The sequence below is a fragment of the Meriones unguiculatus genome, chromosome 15 (assembly GCF_030254825.1).
Source record: "Meriones unguiculatus strain TT.TT164.6M chromosome 15, Bangor_MerUng_6.1, whole genome shotgun sequence".
Taxonomy (NCBI): Eukaryota; Metazoa; Chordata; class Mammalia; order Rodentia; family Muridae; genus Meriones; species Meriones unguiculatus.
Window position 1 is genome coordinate 50,318,636 of NC_083362.1, and position 16,314 is coordinate 50,334,949.

A 16,314-nucleotide genomic window follows, 5' to 3' on the forward strand; every position below is an offset into this window, starting at 1 on the left:
ACCAGGAAAATGTAAATCTGGAGCTTTTCGTGATACAGAGTTTTCTCTTAAACCTAGAAAAGAAAGCAGGGAAGGAGGAACGGAGTGGGAGAATGAAGGCAATCAAAACTAGCCCCTATGTGTATTTGGTGTGTGTGTGTGTGTGTGTGTGTGTGTGTGTGTGTGATGCTCTCTGGAAGAACTTAGGAGGCCTCTGACACCTGCACTTTACAGTCAGTCAGGTATCTAAGATTAACCACGTGATACTCAGGCTTTGGACTTCCACTGTAAAAATCCCTCTACGTCTCCATTCAACTAGTTGCCAATAACTTCTGATTCGATTTTGTTTGGGTTTATCTCCATGTAAATAACAGTTAAGTGAGAGTTACAGATTCTTCAAACACCGAATGTGATAAACAAAGCTAATGGAAAGTCCAGATAAGGAGAGGAGCCACCCAGAAGAACCCACAGGTCCAAGCCAAAGAGAAAACGGTACAGTCAGCTATGCGTGCTCCTTGCCGCTTAAACTTTCTGTTGCTTAATCTGCAGACTGCCAGGAAAGGGGTTGAAATGTTAGCCAGGCGTGCTCTATCGGATCTTGATCATGGTAAAGCCACGGTGCCTGGTGAACATGACAGTTGGGGAGCACCCAGCCATCCTCAGAAACAAAGGTGCAAGTGTTTCCCCAACTACTGGCTTATAGCGCCTTTGAAACAGTTTTCATGCCTCCACTTAAAAAATAGTTAACGTAATGCTATTTTCTTTCCGTCAACGTGGTGACCACGTTTCCTTGGGGGAAACAGGAACAGAAGTGGTTACAGTAGCGTTCCAAGGGGCCTTCATGTACCTGGAGTCTGTGCAGAAGCTTGGAGCTGTGTTGGGTGGCCAGGGGGGACAACTTCATTGCCTGGAGAAATTCTTTATGCGATAAAGTTGTTCCTCATTTTAAGATAAGGGCGGAGGTTAGGGTAAATCCTCACCCAGACCTCGGAAGAGTCTGTTTGGGACACAACAAAGGATGTGAGAAGTAAACGCAAGAAGTATTTAGCTTTGGTTCAGCTGGGGCTGGCGGTGTGTGGTGTGTGTCGCCGCCTCGCTCTGCTGCCTCCGGGAACCCGCGGCTGAGCCGCCGACTGGCTGCCATCCCCGAACACCCACCGCCCGCCCCCCAACTCCCGCTGCAACGCCATTGCAGGCGGCACCGTGGCGGGTTCTGCGCCTGTGGCACCAGAGTCCCGGAATCGAGGGGGAACGGGCATTTCCCGGGCTCCGCGGAGTTTCCCTCCGGCGCGGGCAGCGCGCCCTGAACGGAGTGACACGCCCGCAGCCCCGCACCGAGGTGCGCAGGGCGGGGGGTGGGAGGGGGGCAGGCGCGGGGCCGGGAGGGGGGCGGGGGGCGCGGGCCACCCTGACTTGGATGGCGCGGCCCCGGGGCCCGCAGCCTCCCGCGCCCCGCCCGAGCTGGGTGCCGCGGCCCTCGGCTCTGCGCCGCGCGCCTCCGCGGCTGCCTCTTTAATCAGGAACACAGAAGGGGCGGGCCCTGAGCGGGCGCGTAATCGGATCGCTCTGCCGCCGCGGCTCTGACATCCACATGCTGCTCGGCCTGAAAAGGCGAGGGGGGGAGCCGGAGGGGAGGCAGAGGAGGCGAGCGAGGCACCAGCCCGCAGCCCGCAGCCCGCCCCCGGCACAGCCTCGGAAGCGCAGACGCTCGGCCGGCCGCTGGGCGAGGTGGAGGTGAGGCCGGGCGCCGGCCAACTCGGGGAGCCGCTCGCGCGCTCGCCCGCGACCCCGGCCGCCGCACCCGCGGCAGCACCGGCGGCGCCGCAGCCTCCAGCCCCGCGCTCCCCTCCGGGGACTGGCCAGGCGGGGTGTAGCCGCTGGGGGAGGCTCCCGCTGAGGAAGCCCGGAGGGCGCAGGAGCCCGGCGGCTGGCTTGCCTGCACCCGCTCCGCCTGTCCGGCGGTTGGTGTCTCTCGCCCGCGTGTGTGTCCCGGGGTGCCAGGGGGACCTGTGTCAGTTTGCGCCTCTGAGATCGCACAGCTGCCTAGGGACCGTGTGATGCCCAAGGCAATTCTTGGCTTTGATTTTCCTCGTTGTTACTGTTATTTTACGCTTGGCTTTCGGGAAACCCTCGCGATCTTGTAGGATAAAGGAAATGACACTTTGAGGAACTGGAGAGAACACACACGCGCTTGGGTTTGAAGAGGAAACCGGTCCCCGCTTCCCCAGCCGGCCCCCTCTCTGCTGGTTTCAGGAGCTGTCTCCTGGTGAGGTGGGGATTCCAGCAAGGATAAAGGTGAAGACGGACTGGCTGCCAGGACCCAGGAGGGGAACGCGGATCGTTAGAGACCTTTGCAGAAGAAGACGCCACAAGGAAGAAAATTAGAGAGAGGAAAAACACAAAGACATAATTATAGGAGATCCCACAAACCTAGACCTGGAGAAAGCCTCTCTGTCCAAAAAAAATGGATATGTTTCCTCTTACCTGGCTCTTCCTAGCTCTGTACTTTTCAGGACACAAAGTGAGAAGCCAACAAGGTAAGCCCTTCAAAGTTTTTCTATTCCTTTTGCCATGGTTTTCCCCCTGTAAAAGCGACTGCTAATGCGGAGAGGCCGCTCTGATCCGCTTGGGAGGAGGCTCCCTCAATACTCAATAATTTAAAGGGAGATCTCCGCCGGCCCTCTTCACACCGCCAGGGCTGCTAAACCCAACTTTTCTCTCTTGCAAGGAGTGTGTGAGTGTGTGTGTGTGTGTGTGTGTGTGTGTGTGTGTGTGTGTTTTGTAACAGAATTTGGCGGTGTTCTGATGTCACATATGGACTGAATCAAAGGTTTAAAAATACTACAAAGCCTTTGCATTGCAGTTTTGGGGATTTTTTTTTTCCTCCTGTCTTGAAGCAGAACACATCTCTCTTGAGTTCCCTCAACCTAGCCAGTAAAATATAAATCATTTGCATTCCCTCCACTTAGCTGCAATGAGCAGCGTTAGCTGAGGGCTTGGGGAGAAAAAAAAATCGAGAGTCTAGCTTTGGTTTTCAGATGTATGGGTTCTTGGCAGAATGGGTGGATGTATCTCAGAAGCAGAGGGCCGAGCGAGCTAGCCTGTGGCTGAGATGGAGCTTTCCCGGGGCAGTTGCTAGTCCCCGCTCTCTCCGGATTCCATGTGTTTTCTGGGAAAGCAAACCATGTTCTTTTAAAAAAAAAATTTTTTTTTTAATTAAAAGAGAAAACTGCATGACCCTCGAAGGTCCCTCGGTCTTGGGAAGTGGCTAGAAACTTTTGAGTGGAATTTGTTCTCGGTCACTGCCAAAAAGGGTGTGTGTGGCCACGGGCTGCACAGATAGGCAAACTGGGGCCTAGGAGAGGCCAGGGCCAGCTCTTGTGGAGTGCGACAAGGGATATCTCCCTGCGTGCAGGTCTGTGGGAATGCGGTTCTCCCTGGGACTGCTTTCTGGGGGTGCTTCTCTCTGCTTTAAGGCAGTCTCTGGAACCTGATGAAACTCTTCTTCGCGGGTGCTGCTACAGGTGACTGGGGAAGGAGATGGGGGAATGAGGGGAGGAGGGGGAAAGGCAGAGACAAACGCTCGGAGAAGTGCTTTTATCTCTAGGCGCCCGGAGGTGACAGCTAGCCGCAGTAGCGGGACTCACTGTCCATGGCCACCCTGGCGTCCCCGCTCGCTGCTTAGCCGGTCCTGAGGAGAAAGCTTAGCCAAGCTTCTCGCTCCTTCCCTAGCACACACCTACAGTCTCTTTACCGGGGGAGATGAGTGGGTTTTAATTTTTGCTAGATTTGAGGGTTTGGGGGCCGGAGGGTGAGGAATGCCGCTGAGACCCCAACCCAAGCCTCTGCAGCTCTCTTTCCGAGGTAACTGGTCCCACAGGCAGCTGCAAGCATGAGCCAAGGAACGGTTTGGGTACAAGTCCGTCCTGGGGAAATTTTCCTGGGCCTCTCCTCTTCTCGTGTTGCATTAATTCTGAATTCCCAGCTTGAATCGAAATTAAATTACCTCCCACGGACCTGAATGCTGCGTAAATTATGTATGTGTGTGGTTTGCTGTGCATGTGTGTGTATATATATATATATATGTGTGTGTGTGTGTATGTGTGTGCGCGCGCACGCGCGCTCCTTGAGAATGCCCACTGTATATTATGTATTCAGCACCGGACTCCGGTAGGGTACGAGTGCGCGCACACGTACAACTTCAGGTTCCCTGTGTTGTGCGGAGCGGAGGGGATGGCGAAGACTCGGGGACCGTCTCCTCTCCCAGATGTTCGCACATCTGTCCCCGAGCGCCGCGTGGAGCGTGTGTATACGCGTGTGCACGACACCCGCTCGGACCCACTCCTGCTCTGCCACCTGCCTCCCGCGCTCTCCGCAGGGGCCCCCTCCCCATCCCCGGTCTCGCTGCGTCACTTCCAGAGAAGCTCAAAGGCGCTGGGTGCACAGCAGGTCACCGACTAAGAGCCGGAGGGCGGCCTCGGACCGGTTCTGGGGCGGGGGGGGGGGGCGGGATCCGCCCAGGGTAGATATTATCCGGCTCCCCCCAAAAAGGTGATCCATCGCCCGCCACAGGTTTTAATCGAGCAACTGATTGGTACCGGGAGACCTAGCCCGGGCGGCTAAGGGCGAGGCCAAGCTAGACCTCTGACTCACCCTGTGCGCGCCCGCCCGCCCGGAGGTGGGCTGGCCCAGGCACCGCGGCGGCGGCTGCGGCGGGAACCCGGTCCGAGAGGAAGCCAGGAAAAGAAGGTGGCGGGCCCACGCGGGGGCGACTGAGCGAACACCCGGGCGGCCCCCGGCAGCTGGAAGGCCGTGCGGACACCGCGCCACCGGCTCCCAGGCGGCGCGTAGCCTCCCAGCCCGGGGCCGCCGGAGCCTGGGCAGCTGGGCTGGGTCGGCTCGGAGCGCCCCCTCCCGCCCACCCGCGCCGCGCTGGGCGCCGTGAGCTCGCCGCAGCCCCCGGAGGGGCTGGCTAGGAGAAGCTAGGGGGGCCGCGAGGCCGAGAGATCCCCGCCCCAGCCGGGCCGGGAGGCAGAGGCAGCCGGGGTGGGTGGGATCGCGGAGGAGGGCGGGAGGCGGCCCGGCAGCCTGAGCCGCAGGGAGGCGCGCAGCTCGCGGGAGCACGGTGCGGCTGGGGCGCGGGAACAGGTGAGGAGCACGGCGCGCGGGCGTCCACGTGGCCGAGGCGTGGGCGCCCCCCCCCCGCACCCAGCGCTCCCACCCACCCACCCCCCACCCCCCAGCGCGCCCCTACCTCCGCATCGATTTGTTTGGGCGACGCGGCAGGAACGGAGCTGAGCAATCCATAAACATTCTATTAGGAAAAAAAAAAAAGATTCCCAGCAAAAGCAGAACCAGCCCGGGCTGCCCGCCCCTACTAAGTTGGCCGCCTAGGACTCCTCCAGGCCGGTCCCCCCCCCCTCCTCCTCCAGGCGAAAAGACACCCCTGGGTGGAAGCCTGCCGCATTTCCCTGACGCTGCCTAGTGCCAGAAAGTTAGGTCGTGGCTGCGGCTTGTCCTGCAGAGCAGCCACTGCAGTCTCCTGCTGGCGGATGCGCCCCCTCCCCCCTTTCCTCGCTGCCCGTGCCCACGTAGGGGCGGGGGGGGGGTGGCATACACGGGGTTCACGACCGCTGCTTTAGTTGCCCTCGTTGATTTCTTTTTAATATCAACACAAGTTAATAGAGGGAGGCGAGGCAGGATGCGATCGAACGGCTGCCCCCGCCCTTTGCCAAGGGCTGGCTGCGCCCCCAGCGTGTCCCACCAGCCCCTGAGCAGTGGGAGGGTGGGAGAGGGGGCGCACAAGTCGACGAACTGTCCTAAGGTGGGTTCTGCGAGTATGAGGGGACGAGGAACGGCTGGGCGACTCTCTGGGGATCTCCGGGGCCTGGGGCCGCTGGAATCAGCTTTCCAGATCCCCTTCGCTTCCTCCCGTCCGTGCCGCAGCTTCTGCGGCTCTGGTTGGGTTTCTTCGGGAAAGGGACTGGACTCCGGTTTACCGCCGTGGGCTCCCTGCTTCCCTTCTTTTCAGTCTCTGACCGAGAGGAGAGCCCCCTGGCGCTAGCCATTCCCCAGCAGCCCCTGGGCTCTGCCCGAGTGGATCCGCTGGGGCTTGCTTTCTACCCAGGAAATCGCTCTGCCCTGGGTTTTTCAGAAGGTGGCAACTCCCAGACTTACTCAATGTGTACTAGTCCTCGCCCCCAGTCCCACGAGACACATGGCTTGGGGCCAGAAGAAGCCAGAACCCATAACCGTCTCCCCCTTCCTTCTTACTCCAGGAGCGCTTTGATCTGTGGTGGCCTTTAACACCATTGCCATGGACACGGGCTGACTCGGTCAATTCAACCTTCAGTCTGAACTGGGTGATCAGATAAGAGGTGTAAATTGGCTGTGGGAGACAGTTCGGAGTTCAAACAAATCCCCTAAGAGAAGCAGTGATAGTCCAAGGGCTCGATGTGGGGGCTGATGACTGTCTCCCCCAAACAGTCCATGGCCCTGGAGGAGTATAGTCATTTACAAGTGAAACAGCAAACGCCCTGATTCTGAACAGCCTACCCGAGAGCTCTGGGGGCTGATCTCCTGCCCTCATTAAGTAAGTGCCAAGCCACCTTTTCCCCAGAAGCTAGCTGGAGGTGGTGGTGAAGTTGTTACCAGTTGCCAACTGAGCACACAGTATAAAACGCGGCGGGGAGGAGCGGGGGAGCGCCCCACAGGGCTTCAAGGCAGGCCCCTACTTGTCCAGGAGTCACCAGGTAGAACAGCAATGCCCAGCAGCACCTCTAGGGTGAGTTCTCTGTCATCCTGTGGAGCCCTCAGAGCACTGGGCTGGCAAAGTGTGAGATTGGAAAGCTGCAGGACTGGAGGATGGGCTCCCCTCAGACAGAATCCCTGCTGTCTGCCAAATGGCTCTGGCCCCCTGCTGTTCAACGGCCGCTCCGTTCTCAGGGCCCTATCTTCTAGGTACAGGCAAAGAGAAGAGAGCAAACACCAGTTCATGTATGCAGTGAGGCGTGAATGCAAGCAACAGTTCCTGGGGATGAGGGGGGGCAGGGAGTGAGTGCGGGAAGAAGCTGAAGTTCCCCGAAAGGTGTTTTCTGTCTCATTCAGCTCTACATTAAAGTAGTCCCTAGAGTAAACTGACTTGGGGGTGACCCAAATGTGGGACATTTCTGAGTTGACAAAATTCAAGAGCCAGGCTCGTTGATAATCTTCAGAGCATGTTCCCCAAAGATCCAGTCTGGAAAGATAATAAGGTGAGATTTGCCTCTGTAGGAAGCACAAAGCATGCTAAGGAAAATGGATTGTCTCTGATTAGCCCTTTCACCAGGCAGCAGACCAGACCACATCAAACTATAGGCCCTTGTGCTAAATGCTGGCTGCGTTATCCAACTGGACTTTGAACTAGGCCAATCTAAAAATAAAAACAAGAGTCCTAGCAACCAATAAGAAGGAGGTTTCCTTACCCAAATCAGTTGGATTTGAAGTCCTCTGCCTTAACCAGGTGAGGAAAGTAACTTGGACCTGGCCAGGCCTACACACACACACACACACACACACACACACACACACACCAGGCTTAACTGACAGGAACCTTGATTATTCTGTAGAACAAGTTGCCAGACTGTGAATCAAATAGAAAAGCCAGTTTACTCAGAACCAAATTTATTCTTATTTTGTCTTTTGACAAAGCAAACACATTTGAAGTTCTTTGAACTAAGGAGATAGGGCTTAAGAAATTAATTCCGAGCAGGAGTTCAATGTGGCATGAACATATTTGAGATATCTTGTCATCTGGGCATCACTTGCCAAGTGAGGTAGCCACGTAGAGGGGGAGATGTGTCGTTGGAAGCCTGGGAGTTAGCCATTGTCCTGTTCCTCCTAGGAATAGACTTCCTGCCACCTCTTCGAGAGGTTGCTCAACCCATCTCTAGAAGACACTATAGCAGCTGTGTGTGTCCCCAACCCTTGACCCCCAGCTCTGCGTTCCTCCTACATTTTCCAAGGCTTTGTCTGCGCCTTGGAGAAGCGGCCCACCATTTAACAGTTTCATTCCCAAGCAAGGTTTATCAGGGTTGGATTCCAGGACACACTGGCCTTGTCCTGTGGCTGGCCCAGTAGAAAGCTTCTAAAGGTTTAGGAAGCTGTCAAGTTTAGATAAGACTGAGTCCCTCTCCTATGGGACCTTGGTTGTATTAATAAGGAGAAATTAATTTTTAACCACTGGGAATGTTGCCAAATTATGTGACCTTTGGCAGACCAGCTGTGCTATAAAAATAAATCCCCCATTTCTGAAAACGCTGCTTCTCTCCAGTAGAACAATAACAACGTGGCAGTTGGGACAGAGACACGCAGGCAGGCTGGAGAAGAAAGGGGAGGAATGGGTGTTGACAAAAAAAAAAAAATCTGTGATGCTGTGAAACGTGACTGTAGACCTGAGGATCCTGCTACCCTCCCCAACCCCCACCCCCCAGGGCTTCCAGAATAGCGGAAGAGTACCAGTGGAACAGGGAGCCAGGGAGCCTCTGTGTGTGCAGGCAATGGAGAAGGTGTTAAGTGCTTCCAGCCAGCTTACACCCAGCCTTGAACACATCCTTCATTGTTCACCCTGGCCAGTGAGTGGCATGGGCAGAGAAAAGGAGTATTGAATGAGGCAAAATATTTATCTTCCTCTGAATGCCACCAATGAGTATGGTGAAGTTTGAGAGCACTGGTGTTGGACTGCTTAGCTCCTAAATAATGGGTGTCAGATCGTCCAGGTTAATGATCCGGCTCAGCCAGTGGCCAGCTCTGTATTCTAAGTACACTACGCCGCCAGAGTACTTACTTGCTCTGTGCCTAAGTTTCCTTACCTGTGAAAGGTGTGTTTGATAACCGTACCTACCTCGGATGGCTGTGCTTCGTGACATCACATAGAATTGATGCTCGCTGAGTCTATCCTGATGTCATTCAGCCTTAGAGACAGCTATACTTAGCTATCTCATGCTCATACAAAGCACTCTCCAACCTCCATGGGAAGTTTATTTTCTTTTTATGAGATTTACCCGTTCTCAGCTGCTCCCTTGCTAACGCTGTGTCTGTGTTTTGTAAGCATCAGCTTATCTCCTTCACAAAGTTTTCCACAGACCCGTCACTCCTGCTGGACAGTCCTCTCAGCAAAGTGATGCCTCCTCTTTGCACTCTTCTCCCTTATTCTGTTTCCCAAGTTCTTGCTTCCACCACCACCACCCCCTTTCCAATCTGTCTTTTTTTTCTTTCTGTTCCTTTCCCTCCCCTTCCATCCTTTCTGACTGAAAGTGTGCTCAGCAGGGAGTGCTGTGTTTAAGGCATGCTTTCGAATGTGTAATAACTTCTACTCTGGCACTAAGTCCCCTCAGCAACTGAACTCAAAAAAAAAAGTCGTCAGGAAGACAAAATAGCTTTTACCCAGCAAGACTCTTAATAATCCCATTTCCCTCTGGGTCTTCATAAAAGAGGCATGATCTAATCCAGAAGAAAGAGGGGGTGAGTGGGAATAAAAAGAAAGCTCTTCCCAGTAGCTTGCAGTGTAGAGGGCTCCTGGCCATGAGGAAAGGAGAGGAGGAGTCTCTGGTATCCTGTTCCCAGCTCCTAAAGATGTGCCGATAACTAGAGATGAGGTTCTGGAGAGATCCAGTCCTCGAAGAAGATAAAGGGAATTGCAAATTACTGGACCGAATGATAATAATAATTGTGAGAATAAATGGGGAAAAAAATAAAACAGATGTACCCTGAAGGCATAGTAGGAGCCAGAGATGAAGGCACAGGGCAGGTTTAGTGGAGAGAGGCAAGTTGAAGTCACGTAGGAGAAAATTCAGTACCAGCAGTGATGTCGTTGTTGTAGTTTTGCATCTTGCCGGGGCTACAGATAAGCAAATATTTGGAGGTTGCCCTTTCCACTGAGGAGGAACAACAAACAAGCAACCAACCAAAAGCTTCAGAAAGAAAATCTTATGTGTGCTCCTGCTAGTTTTAACATATGTATCTGCTGAACTCCATCATTAGGATGTCCGTGGAGACTAGCCTCACAGTAAATCCACCTTGATCTATACCTGTGCGTTATTATCTCGGATGATTAATGCACCATTTTTAAAAAGCTGTACTTAATAGCAGTTGAGGATAGGAAAGAAAGGATGGTTGCTGGTATTTTACAATTTGTGGCAAAATGAGGTTTTGATATCTAGTGATACCCTTGGTATTATGTTAGTTCCATCTTAATTCATTACTTGGTGCATCTGACTGGTGGGGAAACTCTGGGTTTGATCACATAGGCCTTGCCAAGGACGGATGAAGAAAGACCCTTGGCTGGTAGATAAGGTCATCTGAACTATTATGTCCCTTAGAAGATGCTCAAGATTTCTGCTTTTCAGGTATAGAGAAGGGAGGGGTAGTCCCTGGCAGTTCTGGTGTGGAGGTGAAGGGATGTGCGTGCGGGTATGTGTGTGGAGAGAGAGAGAGAGAGAGAGAGAGAGAGAGAGAGAGAGAGAGAGAGAGATTTTCAGCAAAGAAAAGACACTCAGGCAAAAGGAAAGTGGGAGCTCACTGAGTTTGTTTAGGGAAGCTACAGTTTGCTAAACTGCAGAATATGTGGTCAGAAGGAATTGCCAATAAAGTTATAAATAGTGGCTTGGGCTTAATGCAAGGCCCAATTTGCAAGGCCAGGGGGCTTCAAGTTTCATGTGTTAACCAAGGGGGAGCAATTGACATTTAAGCTTTAGTTCATCAAAATAACTGAAATATATATATATATATTATATATATTTAGCTAAACCCCCCTCCCCTTTGCCTTTTGGAGAGACCTCAAAATTATTTTTCTGTTTCCTTTCCCAAATGTCTGTTAAAGTGGTCAAGATGTGTAATCCCAGATCTCTCATCAATGGCATCAGAACTGCATTTGCAATGAGGTCTGGAAAAGAGAGGACATAAATATAAAGTAATGCTATTATATCGGCTGCCCTATTGGAATTGCATTTGTTCATGATCTAAGATGACAAATAACAAGGTTACCACAGGTGGCATGATTCGAGGTCAGGAGAGGTAATCACGTCAAACTTACATTTTCCGATTAGATGAGGGTTCATTTTAGCATGTAGATTGAAAGGGGAGAGGCATTCTGAAGGCCCTGATTCCAGCTCCGTCTTCCAGCTGTGTCCTAGGCAAGTTCAGGGTGGGGGAAGGATGGTTTGTTCCGTGTCTTCCTGCCTTCCTTGAACATGTACTGACTTCCTCTGCTACTTCTGGTTCCTTGCCTTTCCTCCCTTCCCAGATGGTTCTTCTGTTTAGATCTTGAACTTTATCGTGGCGAAAGTTCACGGGGGTTCTCCTTTACCGTACCTCCAGGAGTGCGTTGCTCACTGCCACCCAGCCCCATAAATGGAATAGACTGCACCCCCTCCTAGTTGCCTGAGGAAGTGGTCAAACTGCTGCATTCCTGGGCTGATGGATTGGCTCATTTCTCCCCGGCTTAAGCCAAGATACGGATTTTATGAGACTGTCTTGTGACAGACTGAAGTCACTTTGAATAAAACAAAATCTAGCCTCAGCTCAAAGAAATAACTCTTCAGAGGAGCTTATCCTGAGCCGGTGAGCAAAAATGTGGCTAAAACCCCAAGCAAAGGACTTAGATGGTCTGGATGGGGGATTTGATGACACTGCTTTTAGTCTTCTCCTCATGCAACCCTGCTGTTGACACGCTCACACAGAGAGCTGTGTACCCATAATATTTATAAATAAGCAGCCGCAGAGCCAGCTGAGAAGCTCACATCAGCACAGCTAACATGATTAAAAGAGACATCTGACCTCCCATATTGCAAGACCTATGACCCTAAGTGTTTTGCTTCAGCCTTTCCAAGCAAATGAAGCAAAGGGTAGCACCTTGGCCAAGCACCTCAATGTCTCGGGAGAAAGAGACTCTTTTGAACTTAAGGTCAGTCTACAGGTTGTAGAAACTTTCCCCCACCTCATGGTACAGGCTTTGAAGTTCAGAACTGGGTATAGCCTTTCAGATGAGAGGACAAAGTCTCAGCATAGTGGACTAATTTACCCAAAGTCACACAGCCTACCAGAGGAGAACCAGATCTGATTATGAGCCTCTTCATCCCCATTCAGTGAGTCTAGTCAACTGTCCAGAACCATGAGTGATGTGAGAGGGCCGTGGCTTCCTCTGTTTTTAAGTACAGGGAAGAAGAGTATCTTCTTTGCCTTGCTCTGAATAATTAGATGACAGTAATGTTGTGGGATTAAGATCAGGATGGGACTGTGTTGTAAGTAAAGAATACACTGTAACAAGTTTCTAAGGGAAGGGAGACAGGTATACAGTGATCCTCAGGTATAAGTAACCCCTACACACCTGTGAGGAAGAGTTCTGTATTCCAGGGGGATGCCCAAAGCCATGGCTGATGCCCAGCTCTATAGACTGCACCTTCTCCTATGCATACATACCTGTGACAAAATTTAATTCATAAATGAAGCACACTAAAAGATTAGCAATAGCTAATAATAAAGTATACCATAAAAATAGCATACCAAAGTTATATGGATATACCCTATCTATCTGTCTGTCTGTCTGTCTGTCTATCTATCTATCTATCTATCATCTATCTATCTGTAGTGAATGTACTCTCCTTCTTTTTATGATACTTCGTGCTGGCATGTAATGCAGTAAGTAACTTAGAATGCCTTAACAACAGTGTTAGGCCGCTATTGACCTCCTAACTCTGTGTGAGAATTATCCAGGTACAGCAATGTCTTTGGCCACAGATAACTGAAACCACAGAAGAGGTAAACCACAGAGAAGTGGGTGTTACCCACATAAGAAATAGAGTCTCTAATCTTCCCTCTTGTCTCTCCATGACGTGTTAAAGTCACAGAGATTTAGCACAGTGGGTTTCAAACAGATCCAGGAGGTCTCAGAGAAACCCCTGAGAAATGAGGGTAGAGGCCAGAAGCCAAAGCGACTGTCTTGAGTTTCTGGTTCCTTCCCTTGGAACATCCAAGGTAAGTTTCTCTTCTGCCTCCATTGTACTTTGGAATCCTGGGGTAGGGTTTTCATCCAAGAGGAAAGAGTACCACATCTTAAAAACCAGAAATGTGGGCTGGAGAGATGGCTCAGAGGTTAAGAACACTCACAGTTCTTCCAAAGGCCCTGAGTTCAATTCCCAGCAACCACATGGTGGCTCATAACCATCTATAGTAAGATCTGGTGTGCAGACAGAATGTTGTATAAATAGTAAATAAATCTTAAAAAAAAAAAAAAAAACAGAAGTGTGACAACTATACACCTCATACAATCCACACATTGAATCAACTATATAGAGGTGAGACCCAGGAAGGCCCCACTCAATTCAGAAGTAAGTTTCCTCCCCTCTCTTTGCCAATGTCAAGTGCCCACCTCCACCCTTAAAGGTAAACACAGGCACACACAAGCTCTCACACTTATGCACACAGGCACGCTCGCTCATTCATGCAGGCACACACACTACTTTGACAGTTACCTCAGTCCTCCCAGGGTCAGCCACCTACCAAGCACCCTTATTCATGCTTTCTTTCACGTCAACTGAGCTAGAGACCTGTTTGCTCTTCACCTGCCCTCAGGTCACAGACCCAGACTGTTGAAGCAAGCCATCTGAATTCTGATTATTTAAAAGTCCTCACCACGGGGTGCTGGGGGGGGGTGGCTCAAAGGTTAAGAGGACTTTCTCCCTTTATAGAGAGGATGAAGGCTGTTTCTAGCACCCAGCTGGTGACTCACAACCATCTATAATTCCACAAGAGTTCCAGGAGATCGAATGTCCTTTTCTGGACTCCAAGGACCCCAGGCATATATGTGATACACACACATATAAGTTAAAGCTCTCATACATATACAGTAAATAAATCTTTTTTTAAAAAGTTCTCACCACACTCTGCCCTGAGTTTTATCATCAAGTTCAGACACCACTATTTTCCTTGAAAACAACTCCGATTAAATTCCTAGTTGGCAGACCAGATTTGTAAGGGTTCTTCTTCTGCCCCCTCCTAACACCTCCAAAAAACCAAATATTGCTAAGGAGCTCTGTCTTAATTCAGGCTCTCTGGGAGGGCCTAAATGAAGGGGTAGGAAACTCTTTTATCCTGGGGGTGGGGTCAGAAAAACCCATAGAAAGGATCAGATGATACAGGACTACAGTGATATGAGCAGGGATGTATATACACACACACACATACACACACACACACACACACACACACATATTTGACATTTGATTTTTCACATGAAAGCACCTAGGTATTTACTATGAAGGAAATAAAAAACTCTGTGGCTTTAAAGTTAGCCTCCACTTCCCTAGAAGTTATGTGTAAAGGCGGCGCATTATAACCTCTCACCCACTGCCCTCTGACCTGCCCAGCACACCCTCAGGCTTCCCTCCCAGATGGATTTTGCTCCTTCTCTTTGGGAAATAGATCTGCCCCAGGTGAAGGGTGTGCACAAAATAGTTGCAAAATGAGGTCCCTTGTCAACTCACCAAACAGGCTCAGTGGCTCAGCCTCAGCAGGGCCTGGTTCCCCTCCTCGTGTGAGATAAGCCTTAAGGGGTTTGCCCTTGAGTTCAACTCTTTCTCCACTTGGTTTGATGCCTCAGAAACAAGACAGAAAGCATTTATGAAGTTCTTTTAGAGCACAATAAAGACCTACAAAGTAATGGATGATGTAGCTTCTCACAAGAAATTCTAACTAATTCTTATTGGGGCGAGCTTGTACTTCAGACACACAAGCCCGACCTCCTCCCATTTAGAAATGAAAAGATCAGCTATCCAGAAGAGAGGTAGAAGGATTTAGTGTGTTTTCTTTACAGTTTTTACTGCTGTCTTTCAAGAATTCTCTTCTCTCCAAGAAAAATAGAGACAGAAATTCTAGTATTTATCTTTGTGGATCTATGTCTCTGCAAATGATGTGTGATGTTTTATGAGAGGGTGTAAACTTGTGTACGGGACTGAAGTGTGAGTTACTGATATGTATATGTAACTGTTCAGTATCTGTGTGTGTTTCTGAGTGTGAATGCAGTCTAAGCAAGAATGCCCATTTATAAATATGTGGGCACTGAAAAGGTTAAGAACCCACAACTGAGGCAGATGTTAACAAGTCCACAGATATTTCATTAAGTGGCTTGATTTTCTTCTGATAAAGAAATGATGGGGGAGGTGAGAGACAGAGGAAAGGGTTTTCCTTTTTCTTTCCCTTAATAAATTTCAACAGCAGGAGTGCAGGCTATAGAGCACAGTAGAGTTAAACAAAATTTCTCTTGTGGGGCACAGCACTCATTATTGCTGAGTGTAGCTAAAAACTGAAACCTTTCTCTGAGAAAGTTTTGCTCCTGCCTCCATTGCTGATCTGTGTGTATAGTCTAATTGCTAAAAGCTCAAGCCTGGGGTTCAGAGAGCTGAGGGGAGAAAGTCTTCGGTTGAGAGGAATTGGAGAGAAGCGGGATGAGGGGAAAATCTTGCATGATGGGGAACCCATTAAGGGCTACTAAACAGGAGTTCTGCTCAGGTTTCCTCCATGAGTTCCAAGGCCTGAGGCCGGGCAGTTTTCTGTAAAAATACCTGGCAGGGGACTGGCCCCTTAGAACATTCCTTTCTCTGCTGGTTTGGCAAAAGAGCCAGTGTATCTAAGTGCCCACATGTCTGCTTCTTCAGAGGGCTGCTCCCAGCCCCTTTCACCCACATTAGCCAAGACTGATGGGCCACCATATGACCAGCTGGAAGATACTGGTGCCCCATGGCGTGGGGGAGTGCTTTGGGGGGCCTTCAAAGCCTGCAGGCATGAGCTGCAGAGGCAGGGGAGGAGGTGGCTGCATCTGGGCGGGAGGATGGACCCATTGTCTTCCACTCCTGGGGAAGGATGCAGGGTCATTAGGTAGAGGATGGTATGGTAGCTGTTAGCCTGAGGAAACAGCTCACTTTTGTTCTCCACCCAGTAGGAAATGGACCTGAATCCATTAGATTCTGGGCAGTTCAACCCAGCACAGTTTGAGCCCTTGGAAGCTAGATGCCAAAAAGGCTACATTTGTGTGCCACCACCGTTGTGCAGCATGCCTATCATTTATGCATTTAAAGCCTGTCAGGCTGGCAGTCTGCAGCGAAGGGCTGGAAGACAGTAATGCCAACAGACACAGGGGAGGGTAAAGTGCACCTGTAGAGTTAAAAATGCATGACCCATTCCCTCTTTGAGGGAGCACAGGAGAAAGACCCCCCATCCTGGAGGGTATCTGCTGAGCTGTAATACATAATTCACGGGCCCACGCTGGCCCATGCAGATGGCGATATTAAAACGTGATTGATG

The 16,314-nt window shown here is 50.9% G+C and overlaps 1 protein-coding gene across 7 annotated transcripts in view; it reads left to right on the forward strand.

Annotated features, from left to right (window-relative positions):
- The first annotated feature begins 1,557 nt into the window (after positions 1-1,557).
- The window catches only part of Nrp2 (neuropilin 2), a 114,757-nt gene continuing 100,000 nt past the window's right edge, over positions 1,558-16,314 (forward strand). For 5 of the 7 annotated variants that reach the window (XM_060368468.1, XM_021656123.2, XM_021656124.2 and 2 more), the window contains exon 1: positions 1,558-2,516. In XM_060368468.1, the coding sequence (XP_060224451.1) occupies positions 2,444-2,516 (73 nt within the window). In that variant the 5' untranslated portion in view covers positions 1,558-2,443. Of the gene's footprint in view, positions 2,517-3,343; positions 3,504-4,832; positions 5,128-16,314 lie in introns of those variants that run through there. The other 2 variants (XM_060368469.1, XM_060368470.1) reach the window with 2 other exon arrangements.